Consider the following 14348-nt stretch of genomic DNA (forward strand, 5'->3'; position numbering starts at 1 on the left):
GCAACATCAAAATCAGTTAAACAATGAAAAGAGGAACAGAAGCACAGACACAATGGGCCAAATGGCCTCCTTTTGCAGCTGTAAATTTCTGTGAGAAGCACAGGTGTGGCAGGGTTAAACTTTCAATTGTTTGAGATAAGTTACCAGCGTATTTCATGAAACTTTACCAGTGACATTTAAGTTGATCCCATAGCTCCGTGGTGAGCTGGCATGGATTCGATGGGCCAAATGGCCTATTTCCATGCCATAAATGCCTCTCTGACTCTAAACCGATTAATAGATTCCAGGTAATTAATACAGAGAGTAGTGTCTATAGCAAAGAAGGAGTAATAGTAAAGTGTAATGATTATAAGAGTAATTAATGCAGCGAGGAGGAATAGTGAAGAGTAATGAATACTGCGAACATTCACACACACTCACTGACTGTCTTACTGTTTAAATAATGTGAATTATGAGTGACCAGCACAAGTTCCCTTTGTTGAGTGTCACTGTTAACATGTTGCCAAGAATCCCACACTCTGAGATGATCAGGGTGCAGAGACAGTGTTGGATCTTTTCCGATGTGTTTAAATATCTGAAACAGTTACCGGATATTACACGGAGGTATTTGGAACTGAACTGTTACTGTAAGAATGGATTTTCTCAGTATCTGAATGATTAGAAGGCAGTACACAAGGTGCAATAACAAACTTACATATTCAATCCTGGCCTCGTTGCTTTAAAATTGCTCTTTGCACCTGCCTGCAAACTGTGCACTCTCTCTAACTGCATCGAGCTCTGCTGCTCTTCTCACTTTCAGGGACCTTTGGTCAAGGATGTTTGGACTAAGTGCCCTTTGCCAAACCTTGCTGTCTAACAGTTGCCATAGAAACCTGTGGAAATGCTCTGTAACTTGCCACAACGTTAACAGCACAGAATGGAATATCACACCTGGGATAAAAGTTGAGAAATGGGCCACACCATCTCAGAATGGTGAATCACAGGCCTTCATTCTAATGCACTCATGATGGTAGGAGAGGCTCAGTGGAGGGGGGAGGCTAAAGAGTTAAATCTGCGGAGCGGGACAACAACAGGCTGCGCATGTTGCCATTTTTCCAGTGGGGAATATCGGGGTGAGTGAGTGCCCTGCAGTGGAGAGGAAGATCCATCATTAACACATTGAGACTGGCCTCCTGTAGTGCCATCATACCTGATTTATATTTAACAATTACCACACACGTTTCCTGGGTTTGGGATTCCCGTCAGTGAAAGGGAGACGGGAGCTGTCACTTTCATTAATACCTTTTCCAACATTCCTTGTGAGCCAAGGGGAGCTGGAGTGCTCCCCACCCCCAACCCTGCACTCTCAAGCAATCCAACAGCCACTCCAGCCATGATCCCTCCGTCCTCCCTCCCTCCTCCCAGCCCCGATCCCTCCTCCCTTCCCCCTCCCCACAGCCCCAATCTCCGCCCCCCTACACTCGGAGCTGTCTGTACTATTTTGTATTGCTGGTTTACTCAGCCACTTTCTTTCTGTCTGAATGTCAGTGATAACAAACACTGTTTAAACACACAATGACACAGAGCTCACATCCTCACTTTACTGCTTTCTCTACAGTTCTCTATATTGTTAATATTTCACCCTGTTACAGAGTAACACTCACTCACTCCAACACTAATATCTAATCAGCCAGCTGTGTTTCCAAAAACCGTCTGAAGAAAGTTTTAAAATCCAGGTGTTAGCAACACATACACAGGGTCCAAGAGAGTGAAGTGAATTCACCAGAGGCACAATCGGGGGTTGTTTAGAGTGAGTTTGAGCTGACTGAGAACCCCGAATCCCAGTACTCAGCTCAGCAAAAACCACACCAGAAACATCAGACAGTCTCCGCCCCAGGACCTTCACTATCAACAATCAATGAGTAGTCTTTCCCAACATAACCATCTGCAACACCAGGTTCTCACATTTCCTGAACACTCTCAGCTTGTCCAGACAGATTCCACAAAATTGTCGGAGATTCAATCATTTCATGGTCAACAAAAATGCAGAAAGTGCACAAAAAATATATCATAATTAATATATAATATATCAAATATATAATCATGAACTCTTCTGACTCACGAAAAGACCAATCAGCCCATCACACAACTAGCTCACAACAAACCCAGTCGAATCCCACTCTCCCCCTCACTCCCCACACCCTTTAATATCTCACTCAGTCTAATCCCACTCTCCCCCTCACTCCCCACACCCTTTAATATCCCACCCAGTCTAATCCCACTCTCCCCCTCACTCCCCACACACTTTAATATCCCACCCAGTCTAATCCCACTCTCCCCCTCACTCCCCACACCCTTTAATATCTCACTCAGTCTAATCCCACTCTCCCCCTCACTCCCCACACCCTTTAATATCACACCCAGTCTAATCCCACTCTCCCCCTCACTCCCCACACCCTTTAATATCTCACAGTCTAATCCCACTCTCCCCCTCACACCCCATACCCTTTAATATCCCACCCAGTCTAATCCCACTCTCCCCCTCACTCCCCATACCCTTTAATATCCCACCCAGTCTAATCCCACTCTCCCCCTCACTCCCCACACCCTTTAATATCACACCCAGTCTAATCCCACTCTCCCCCTCACTCCCCACACCCTTTAATATCTCACAGTCTAATCCCACTCTCCCCCTCACACCCCATACCCTTTAATATCACACCCAGTCTAATCCCACTCTCCCCCTCACTCCCCACACCCTTTAATATCTCACAGTCTAATCCCACTCTCCCCCTCACACCCCATACCCTTTAATATCCCACCCAGTCTAATCCCACTCTCCCCCTCACACCCCACACCCTTTAATATCTCACAGTCTAATCCCACTCTCCCCCTCACACCCCATACCCTTTAATATCTCACCCAGTCTAATCCCACTCTCCCCCTCACACCCCATACCCTTTAATATCCCACCCAGTCTAATCCCACTCTCCCCCTCACTCCCCACACCCTTTAATATCTCACCCAGTCTAATCCCACTCTCCCCCTCACACCCCATACCCTTTAATATCCCACCCAGTCTAATCCCACTCTCCCCCTCACTCCCCACACCCTTTAATATCCCACCCAGTCGAATCCCACTCTCCCCCTCACTCCCCACACCCTTTAATATCTCACAGTCTAATCCCACTCTCCCCCTCACACCCCATACCCTTTAATATCTCACCCAGTCTAATCCCACTCTCCCCCTCACACCCCATACCCTTTAATATCCCACCCAGTCTAATCCCACTCTCCCCCTCACTCCCCACACCCTTTAATATCCCACCCAGTCGAATCCCACTCTCCCCCTCACTCCCCACACCCTTTAATATCTCACAGTCTAATCCCACTCTCCCCCTCACTCCCCACACCCTTTAATATCCCACCCAGTCGAATCCCACTCTCCCCCTCACTCCCCACACCCTTTAATATCTCACAGTCTAATCCCACTCTCCCCCTCACTCCCCACACCCTTTAATATCTCACCCAGTCTAATCCCACTCTCCCCCTCACACCCCACACCCTTTAATATCTCACAGTCGAATCCCACTCTCCCCCTCACTCCCCACACCCTTTAATATCTCACAGTCTAATCCCACTCTCCCCCTCACACCCCATACCCTTTAATATCTCACCCAGTCTAATCCCACTCTCCCCCTCACACCCCATACCCTTTAATATCCCACCCAGTCTAATCCCACTCTCCCCCTCACACCCCACACCCTTTAATATCTCACAGTCTAATCCCACTCTCCCCCTCACACCCCATACCCTTTAATATCTCACCCAGTCTAATCCCACTCTCCCCCTCACACCCCATACCCTTTAATATCCCACCCAGTCTAATCCCACTCTCCCCCTCACTCCCCACACCCTTTAATATCCCACCCAGTCTAATCCCACTCTCCCCCTCACACCCCATACCCTTTAATATCCCACCCAGTCTAATCCCACTCTCCCCCTCACTCCCCACACCCTTTAATATCTCACAGTCTAATCCCACTCTCCCCCCTCACACCCCATACCCTTTAATATCCCACCCAGTCTAATCCCACTCTCTCCCTCACTCCCCACACCCTTTAATATCTCACAGTCTAATCCCACTCTCCCCCTCACACCCCATACCCTTTAATATCTCACCCAGTCTAATCCCACTCTCCCCCTCACACCCCATACCCTTTAATATCCCACCCAGTCTAATCCCACTCTCCCCCTCACTCCCCACACCCTTTAATATCCCACCCAGTCTAATCCCACTCTCCCCCTCACACCCCATACCCTTTAATATCCCACCCAGTCTAATCCCACTCTCCCCCTCACTCCCCACACCCTTTAATATCTCACCCAGTCTAATCCCACTCTCCCCCTCACACCCCATACCCTTTAATATCCCACCCAGTCTAATCCCACTCTCCCCCTCACTCCCCACACCCTTTAATATCTCACAGTCTAATCCCACTCTCCCCCTCACACCCCATACCCTTTAATATCTCACCCAGTCTAATCCCACTCTCCCCCTCACACCCCATACCCTTTAATATCTCACCCAGTCTAATCCCACTCTCCCCCTCACACCCCATACCCTTTAATATTCCACCCAGTCTAATCCCACTCTCCCCCTCACTCCCCACACACTTTAATATCCCACCCAGTCTAATCCCACTCTCCCCCTCACTCCCCACACCCTTTAATATCCCACCCAGTCTAATCCCACTCTCCCCCTCACTCCCCACACCCTTTAATATCCAACCCAGTCTAATCCCACTCTCCCCCTCACTCCCCACACACTTTAATATCCCACCCAGTCTAATCCCACTCTCCCCCTCACTCCCCACACCCTTTAATATCTCACTCAGTCTAATCCCACTCTCCCCCTCACTCCCCACACCCTTTAATATCTCACCCAGTCTAATCCCACTCTCCCCCTCACTCCCCACACCCTTTAATATCACACCCAGTCTAATCCCACTCTCCCCCTCACACCCCACACCCTTTAATATCACACCCAGTCTAATCCCACTCTCCCCTTCACATCTCACACCCTTTAACATCCCACCCAGTCTAATCCCACTCTCCCCCTCACTCCCCACACCCTTTAATATCTCACAGTCTAATCCCACTCTCCCCCTCACTCCCCACACCCTTTAATATCACACCCAGTCTAATCCCACTCTCCCCCTCACTCCCCACACCCTTTAATATCACACCCAGTCTAATCCCACTCTCCCCCTCACACCCCACACCCTTTAATATCACACCCAGTCTAATCCCACTCTCCCCTTCACATCTCACACCCTTTAATATCCCACCCAGTCTAATCCCACTCTCCCCCTCACTCCCCACACCCTTTAATATCACACCCAGTCTAATCCCACTCTCCCCCTCACTCCCCACACCCTTTAATATCACACCCAGTCTAATCCCACTCTCCCCTTCACATCTCACACCCTTTAATATCCCACCCAGTCTAATCCCACTCTCCCCCTCACTCCCCACACCCTTTAATATCCCACCCAGTCTAATCCCACTCTCCCCCTCACACCCCATACCCTTTAATATCCCACCCAGTCTAATCCCACTCTCCCCCTCACACCCCATACCCTTTAATATCCCACCCAGTCTAATCCCACTCTCCCTCTCACTCCCCATACCCTTTAATATCACACCCAGTCTAATCCCACTCTCCCCCTCACGCCCCACACCCTTTAATATCACACCCAGTCTAATCCCACTCTCCCCCTCACACCCCACACCCTTTAATATCACACCCAGTCTAATCCCACTCTCCCCCTCACACCCCACACCCTTTAATATCACACCCAGTCTAATCCCACTCTCCCCCTCACTCCCCGCACCCTTTAATATCTCACCCAGTCTAATCCCACTCTCCCCCTCACTCCCCACACCCTGTAATATCCCACCCAGTCTAATCCCACTCTCTCCCTCACTCCCCACACCCTTTAATATCACACCCAGTCTAATCCCACTCTCCCCCTCACTCCCCACACCCTGTAATATCCCACCCAGTCTAATCCCACTCTCCCCCTCACACCCCACACCCTTTAATATCACACCCAGTCTAATCCCACTCTCCCCCTCACGCCCCGTATCCTTTAATATCACAACCAGTCTAATCCCACTCTCCCCCTCACTTCCCACACCCTTTAATATCCCACCCAGTCTAATCCCACTCTCCCCCTCATTCCCCACACCCTTTAATATCCCACCCAATCTAATCCCACTCTCCCCCTCACTCCCCACACCCTTTAATATCCCACCCAATCTAATCCCACTCTCCCCCTCACTCCCCACACCCTTTAATATCCCACCCAGTCTAATCCCACTCTCCCCCTCACTCCCCACACCCTTTACTATCCCACCCAGTCTAATCCCACTCCCCCTCACGCCCCGTATCCTTTAATATCACACCCAGTCTAATCCCACTCTCCCCTTCACATCTCACACCCTTTAATATCCCACCCAGTCTAATCCCACTCTCCCCCTCACTCCCCTCACCCTTTAATATCCCACCCAGTCTAATCCCACTCTCCCCCTCACCCTTTAATATCCCACCCAGTCGAATCCCACTCTCCCCCTCACTCCCCACACCCTTTAATATCCCACCCAATCTAATCCCACTCTCCCCCTCACTCCCCTCACCCTTTAATATCCCACCCAGTCGAATCCCACTCTCCCCCTCACTCCCCACACCCTTTAATATCCCACCCAGTCTATTCCCACTCTCCCCCTCACTCCCCACACCCTTTAATATCCCACCCAGTCTATTCCCACTCTCCCCCTCACTCCCCTCACCCTTTAATATCCCACCCAGTCTAATCCCACTCTCCCCCTCACTCCCCTCACCCTTTAATATCCCACCCAGTCTAATCCCACTCTCCCCCTCACTCCCCACACCCTTTAATATCCCACCCAGTCTATTCCCACTCTCCCCCTCACTCCCCACACCCTTTAATATCCCACCCTGTCTATTCCCACTCTCCCCCTCACTCCCCACACCCTTTAATATCCCACCCAGTCTAATCCCACTCTCCCCCTCACTCCCCTCACCCTTTAATATCCCACCCAGTCTAATCCCACTCTCCCCCTCACTCCCCTCACCCTTTAATATCCCACCCAGTCGAATCCCACTCTCCCCCTCACTCCCCACACCCTTTAATATCCCACCCAGTCTATTCCCACTCTCCCCCTCATTCCCTACACCCTTTAATATCCCACCCAGTCTAATCCCACTCTCCCCCTCACTTCCCGTAACCTTTAATATCCCACCTAGTCTATTCCCACTCTCCCCCTTACACCCCACACCCTTTAATATCCCACCCAGTCTAATCCCACTCTCCCCCTAACTCCCCATACCCTTTAATATCCCACCCAGTCTAATCCCACTCTCCCCCTCACTCCCCATACCCTTCAATATCCCACCCAGTCTAATCCCACTCTCCCCCTCATTTCCCGTATCCTTTAATATCCCAGCTAGTCTAATCCCACTCTCCCCCTTACACCCCACACCCTTTAATATCCCACCTAGTCTATTCCCACTCTCCCCCTTACACCCCACACCCTTTAATATCCCACCCAGTCTAATCCCACTCTCCCCCTCTCTCCCCACACCCTTTAATATCCCACCCAGTCTAATCCCACTCTTGCCACACCTGGACAGAAATCCCCTTGTTTAAAATGTTTTTTGGACTCTTTGCAAATGCCTCACCTTTGAACGAGCACCCATTGACTGTGCACACATCCCTAAATACACAGTGCCCCCCCCGTGGAATATGTGAATTCTGAATGGTGACCCTGACAGGAGGCTCATGTGAACATTGATTCCTCAGTGGGAGCCTGTTTGTTCTCTGTCACACTCTGTCTTTATGCCATGTCTCCCTGTCTTCCTATTAAACCTCAGTCACTCACCAGCCGTGTTAATAGGCTTCGTGTAGGGGAAGCAACAGCTTCCCTGACTCTGACCGAAATCAGTTGATGGTAAATGGGAGGGCAGCTCTCCAGACTGCCTGGGGTCAGAATCGGGAACAGAGCCTGATCTCTCCATGTGTTTAACTAGTTCTGTACTAGTGGTTAACTAGTTCTGTACTAGTGGTTAACTAGTTCTGTGCTGGTTTACTGCCCTATGCTTTCCATTTACATTGTAATTCTGCAGTTTATCTTATACTAAATTGAGACCCAATTCCAGTATTTATTTTAATATTGTGAAATATGCAGCACACAGCTTCACTAGTTTGCTGAATGCCATTGTTCAATCTCTGAAAGACTCAGGAGGCTGGGAAAGGATGCAGGTTTGCACTGGGTGAGTGTTTACAGGTGGGAAACCAGCCAAGAAATTCTCAGTGTGGAATTCTCAGCCGCTGGATATTTAAGAGGTGGGTAACACGCAACGTTTTTTTATAGGATATAATCTAATACATCTTAAATCAGCAGCAAATACACACTGTCAGTGACAGTGAATATTAGACAGTGATTGACGTACCTTTAACAAACTTGGAATGTTATCAAACACTCACATTTATACTTCATTGGTTTAACCTTTGATGGATTTTAATGTCATATAAATTGCTCTTTAGAGTGTTCCCACGTTTAATATTTTTACATTTCAGTTAAATAACCATGTATCTGTGAGTCACAGAATTGTAGAACGATACCTCACAGAATGAGGCCATTCAGCCCATCCTCCCTGTGCTGGCTCTTTGAAAGAGCTATTTAAATAGTCTCGCTGCCCCCTCTGCTCTTTCCCCATAGCCCTGCAAATTTTTCCCCTTTCAGGCAGCGCATTCCAGATCACAACAACTCACTGTGTAAAAAATATTTTTCCTCATGTTCTTTCTGGTTCTTTTATCAATCACCTTCAATCTGTGTCCCTCTGATTACCGACCCTCATGTCACTGGGAATAGTTTCTCCTTATTTACCCTTCATGATTGTGAACACCTCTATTAAATCTCCCCTTAACCTTCTCTGCTCTCAGGAGAACAATCCCAGTTTCTCCCAATCTCTCCACATTAACTGAAGTCCCTCATCCCTGGGACCTTTCCAGTAAATCTCCCTCCGCATTCTCTCCAAAGCCTTCACATCCTTCCTAAAGTTTGGTGCCCAGAATTGAACACAATCCTCCAGGTGGAACTGAACCAGTGTTTTATAAACAAAAACAAGAAATGCTGGAATCACTCAGCAGGTCTGGCAGCATCTGTGGAAAGAGAAGCAGAGTTAACGTTTCGGGTCAGTGACCCTTCTCCGGAACTGACAAATATTAGAAAAGTCACAGATTACAAGCAAGTGAGGTGGGGGTGGGGCAAGAGATAACAAAGGAGAAGGTGCAGATTGGACCAGGCCACATAGCTGACCAAAAGGTCACGGAGAAAAGGCAAACAATATGTTAATGGTGTGTTGAAAGACAAAGCATTAGTACAGATTAGGTGTGAATACACTGAATGTTTTATAAAGATTGATCATAACTTCCTCGTTCTTGTACTCTATGCCTCTATATCCCATGTACTTTCTCAACCTGCCCTGACACCTTCAACGATATGTGCACAAATACCCTCAGGTCCCTCTACTCCTGCAGCCCCTTCAGAAACGTATCCTTTATTTTATATTGCCTCTCCTCGTTCTTCCTACCAAAATGTATCACTTCCACCTTTCTGCATTAAATTTCATCTGCCATGTCTCACCAGTCTGTCTATGTGCTCCTGAAGTCTGTCACAATCCTCACAGTACACTAATAATTCAGTAATTGTGTTTACCCAAGGATTCATCAGTATAATCAAACATAACAACATAACACTCCAACAACAACAATTTGCATTTATATAGCACTTTAACATAGACAATTGCCCCAAGGTGCTTGACAGGAAAGTTATCAAACAAAATTTGACACTGAGCCATATAAGGATAAATTAGGGAAGCTGCTTAGTCAGAGGTGGATTTTTAAGAAGCATTTTAAAGGAGGAGAGAGAGAGGTGAAGAGGTTTAGGGAGGGAATTCCAGAGCTTAGGGCCCAGGCAGCTGAAGGCACGGCCGCCAATGGTGGAGTGATGAAAATGGGGGATGTGCAAGAGGCCAGAAATAGAGGAACATCTATTAAACACCAAACAGGCCACATTTAACAAACCCAAAGAGCCCAGTATTGGGAAGCCCCTCCATCATCTCCCATCCTTTCCCCCCATCACCTATCAGTTAAATGTACTCTTACCAGTTTACCCTCTCGGCTCCTTGCAACTGGTGCTGGGCTAACTCTTGGGCTTCCTTTGTCTTCAGGAATCCTTGGAGAAAGTGCAAAGAAAGGTGGGCTGGGGCTCGGTGGGAGCCCAGAGTCAGGACTGTCCAAAAAACGTTCCCAGTTTTTACATTTCCTCTCAAAGTTTTCATCCATCCCTTGTAAGTTAAGGTGACCCACCATTGCTGGGTGTCAAGCAGAATTAATCTGAATGGTTAATCATGAGCCAGAGATCCAGAATAGATCCAGAATCTCAGTCAGGAAGGAATCTGTAAAGAGAGAGCAGAATGAGAAAGGGCTTCAAGACTGGGACCCAGCCATTACTGCAGGTCTAAGGAGAGAAATACTAGACTGAGGCAGAGAGACCCACACACAGAGACACTGGGAGAGAGACACTGAGAGAGACACACACACAGAGACACTGGGAGAGAGACACTGAGAGAGAGAGAGAGACACACACACAGACACTGGGAGAGAGAGACACACACAGAGACACTGGGAGACACTGGGAGAGAGAGACACACACAGAGACACAGGGAGAGAGATACACTGAGAGACACACACACACAGAGACAGTGAGAGACACTGGGAGAGAGACACACTGAGAGGGAGACACACACACACAGACAGTGAGAGACACTGAGAGAGAGACACACACAGAGACACTGAGAGACACAGGGAGAGAGACACACTGAGAGGGAGACACACACACACTGACAGTGAGAGACACTGGGAGAGAGACACACTGAGAGAGACGCACACACACAGAGACACTGAGAGACACTGGGAGAGAGACACAGAGAGAGAGAGAGAGAGAGAGACACACACACACACACACACACACACACACACACACAGAGTGAGAGACACACACACAGAGACAGTGAGAGACACAGGGAGAGAGACGCACTGAGAGAGAGACACACACAGAGACACTGAGAGACACTGGGAGAGAGACACAGAGAGAGAGAGAGAGAGACACACACACACACAGTGAGAGACACACACACAGAGACAGTGAGAGACACAGGGAGAGAGACGCACTGAGAGAGAGACACACACAGAGACAGTGAGAGACACTGGGAGAGAGACACAGAGAGAGACACACACACACAGAGACAGTGAGAGACACTGGGAGAGAGACACTGGGAGAGAGACATTGAGAGAGAGACACACACACAGAGACAGTGAGAGACACAGGGAGAGAGACGCACTGAGAGAGAGACACACACAGAGACACTGAGAGACACTGGGAGAGAGACACAGAGAGAGAGAGAGAGAGACACACACACACACAGTGAGAGACACACACACAGAGACAGTGAGAGACACAGGGAGAGAGACGCACTGAGAGAGAGAGACACACAGAGACAGTGAGAGACATAGGGAGAGAGACGCACTGAGAGAGACACACACACAGAGACAGTGAGAGACACTGGGAGAGAGACACACTGAGAGAGACACACACACAGAGACAGTGAGAGACACTGGGAGAGAGACACATTGAGAGAGACACACACACACAGACAGTGAGAGACAGTGAGGTATAGACACACACACACAGAGACAGTGAGAGACACTGGGAGAGAGACACACTGAGAGACACACACACAGAGACAGTGAGAGACACTGGGAGAGAGACACACTGAGAGACACACACACAGAGACAGTGAGAGACACTGGGAGAGAGACACAGAGAGAGAGAGACACACACAAAGAGACACTGAGAGACACAGGGAGAGAGACGCACTGAGAGAGAGACACACACAGAGACAGTGAGAGACATAGGGAGAGAGACGCACTGAGAGAGACACACACACAGAGACAGTGAGAGACACTGGGAGAGAGACACACTGAGAGAGACACACACACAGAGACAGTGAGAGACACTGGGAGAGAGACACATTGAGAGAGACACACACACACAGACAGTGAGAGACAGTGAGGTATAGACACACACACACAGAGACAGTGAGAGACACTGGGAGAGAGACACACTGAGAGACACACACACACAGACAGTGAGAGACACTGGGAGAGAGACACACTGAGAGACACACACACAGAGACAGTGAGAGACACTGGGAGAGAGACACACAGAGAGAGAGACACACACAAAGAGACACTGAGAGACACTGGGAGAGAGACACACTGAGAGAGACACACGCACACACAGACAGTGAGAGACACTGGGAGAGAGACACACAGAGAGACACACACACAGAGACAGTGAGAGACACTGGGAGAGAGACACACAGAGACAGTGAGAGACACAGGGAGAGAGACACACTGAGAGAGACACACACACACAGACAGTGAGAGACACAGGGAGAGAGACACACAGAGAGACACACACACAGAGACAGTGAGAGACACTGGGAGAGAGACACACAGAGACAGTGAGAGACACTGGGAGAGAGACACACAGAGACAGTGAGAGACACAGGGAGAGAGACACACTGAGAGAGACACACACACACAGACAGTGAGAGACACAGGGAGAGAGACACACTGAGAGAGAGAGACACACACAGACACAGTGAGAGACACAGGGAGAGAGTCACACTGAGAGAGAGAGACACACATACACACACACAGTGAGAGACACAGGGAGAGAGACACACTGAGAGAGACACACACAGACAGTGAGAGACAGAGAGAGAGAGAGAGACACACACACACACAGACAGTGAGAAAGAGACACACAGAGACAGTGAGAGATACTGGGAGAGAGACACACTGAGAGAGAGAGACACACACACAGACAGTGAGAGATACTGAGAGAGAGACACATACATGCACACAGAGAGACACTGGGAGACACACAGACAGAGACAGAGAAAAAGAGAGACAAAAAGAGAAACACAGAGAAAGATAGAGACAGCGAAAGAGAGAGAGAAACAGAGAGATAGGGAGACAGAGAGAGTGATAGAGAAACACTGAGAGACACAGAGAGAGTGAGACTGAGAGAGAAAGAGTCACACACACTAGAAAGGATAAAGAGAAAAACGCTCAGTGAGACAAGCAGTGAGAAGCACTCACTGAGACAGACACACAGGGACGCACACTCAATGCGTGAGAGAGTGGCACACACACACACACACACTCACACTCACACTCTCTCAAACAACACACGCACACTGACACACACATACTCTCACACACACAAGAGCATGCACACCCACACACAAACACAGAGTGACACTCACTGTGAGAGATGGCACTCTGAGTGATTTGGTATCTTTCTCTGAGCTTTGAAACATGAATTCCAGTTGGAGCTTGCAAACAGGAGTGTTTGTGCCCGGGCATACGATAGCTATTAAAGAAAGGCTCCCCTCAGGCTGGCATATGGCCAACCAACCAGGGCAGTGGACTCTCTCCAGTACAGCCATAGCTTATTAACCATTTCAATGTCACTGTATAATCTGCAATTAGGATGGCCACAACCACAGTGCACACTACAAATCACCATTCTCTGACTGGGTGATCTGGTGTAAAACTCTTTGATTTAACACTCACAACTGTCTCACTAGTGTAACTTGCTTTCAGACTGTTTACTTTTGCATCCACTCAGAGGTGTGCTGGCCAGGATAAGGCAGACAGAAAACAGAGCCCAGTGTGTGGAGTAAGTCTGAGCCCAGAAATCAGCTCCCAATGAGCAGCCTTGTTTCTCTTGTTTTTGATTGGCTGAAAGAGCAGCAATTCAGGACAACACCAGCAGGGGGCAGCAGGGTAGTGAGTGGGAACCTGTGTCTGAACAACAAAGAACAGTACAGCACAGGAACAGGCCATTCGGCCCTCCAAGCCTGCGCTGATCTTGATGCCTGTCCAAACTAAAACCTTCTGCACTTCCGGGGACTGTATCCCTCTATTCCCATCCTATTCATATATTTGTCAAGATGCCTCTTAAACGTCTCTATGGTACCTGCTTCCACCACCTCCCCCGGCAACAAGTTCCAGGCACTCATCACCCTCTGTGTAAAGCACTTGCCTCGCACATCCCCTCTAAACTTTGCCCCTCTCACCTTAAACCTATGTCCCCTAGTAACTGACTCTTCCACCCTGGGAAAAAGCTTCTGACTATCCACT

General features: G+C 48.8%; 1 protein-coding gene across 1 annotated transcript in view; it reads right to left on the minus strand.

Moving 5' to 3' along the window:
* The window catches only part of rflna (refilin A), a 43890-nt gene extending 30333 nt beyond the window's left edge, over positions 1-13557 (minus strand). Inside the window, exons 1-2 of the mRNA XM_068054487.1 lie at positions 13469-13557; positions 10236-10528 (exon numbers count right to left, since the gene is read on the minus strand). Coding sequence (XP_067910588.1) covers positions 10236-10442 — 207 coding nt within the window. The 5' untranslated portion in view covers positions 10443-10528; positions 13469-13557. The remainder of the gene's footprint in view (positions 1-10235; positions 10529-13468) is intronic.
* Positions 13558-14348: the final 791 nt, after the last annotated feature.

This window comes from Heterodontus francisci, chromosome 23, assembly GCF_036365525.1.
Source record: "Heterodontus francisci isolate sHetFra1 chromosome 23, sHetFra1.hap1, whole genome shotgun sequence".
NCBI lineage: Eukaryota > Metazoa > Chordata > Chondrichthyes > Heterodontiformes > Heterodontidae > Heterodontus > Heterodontus francisci.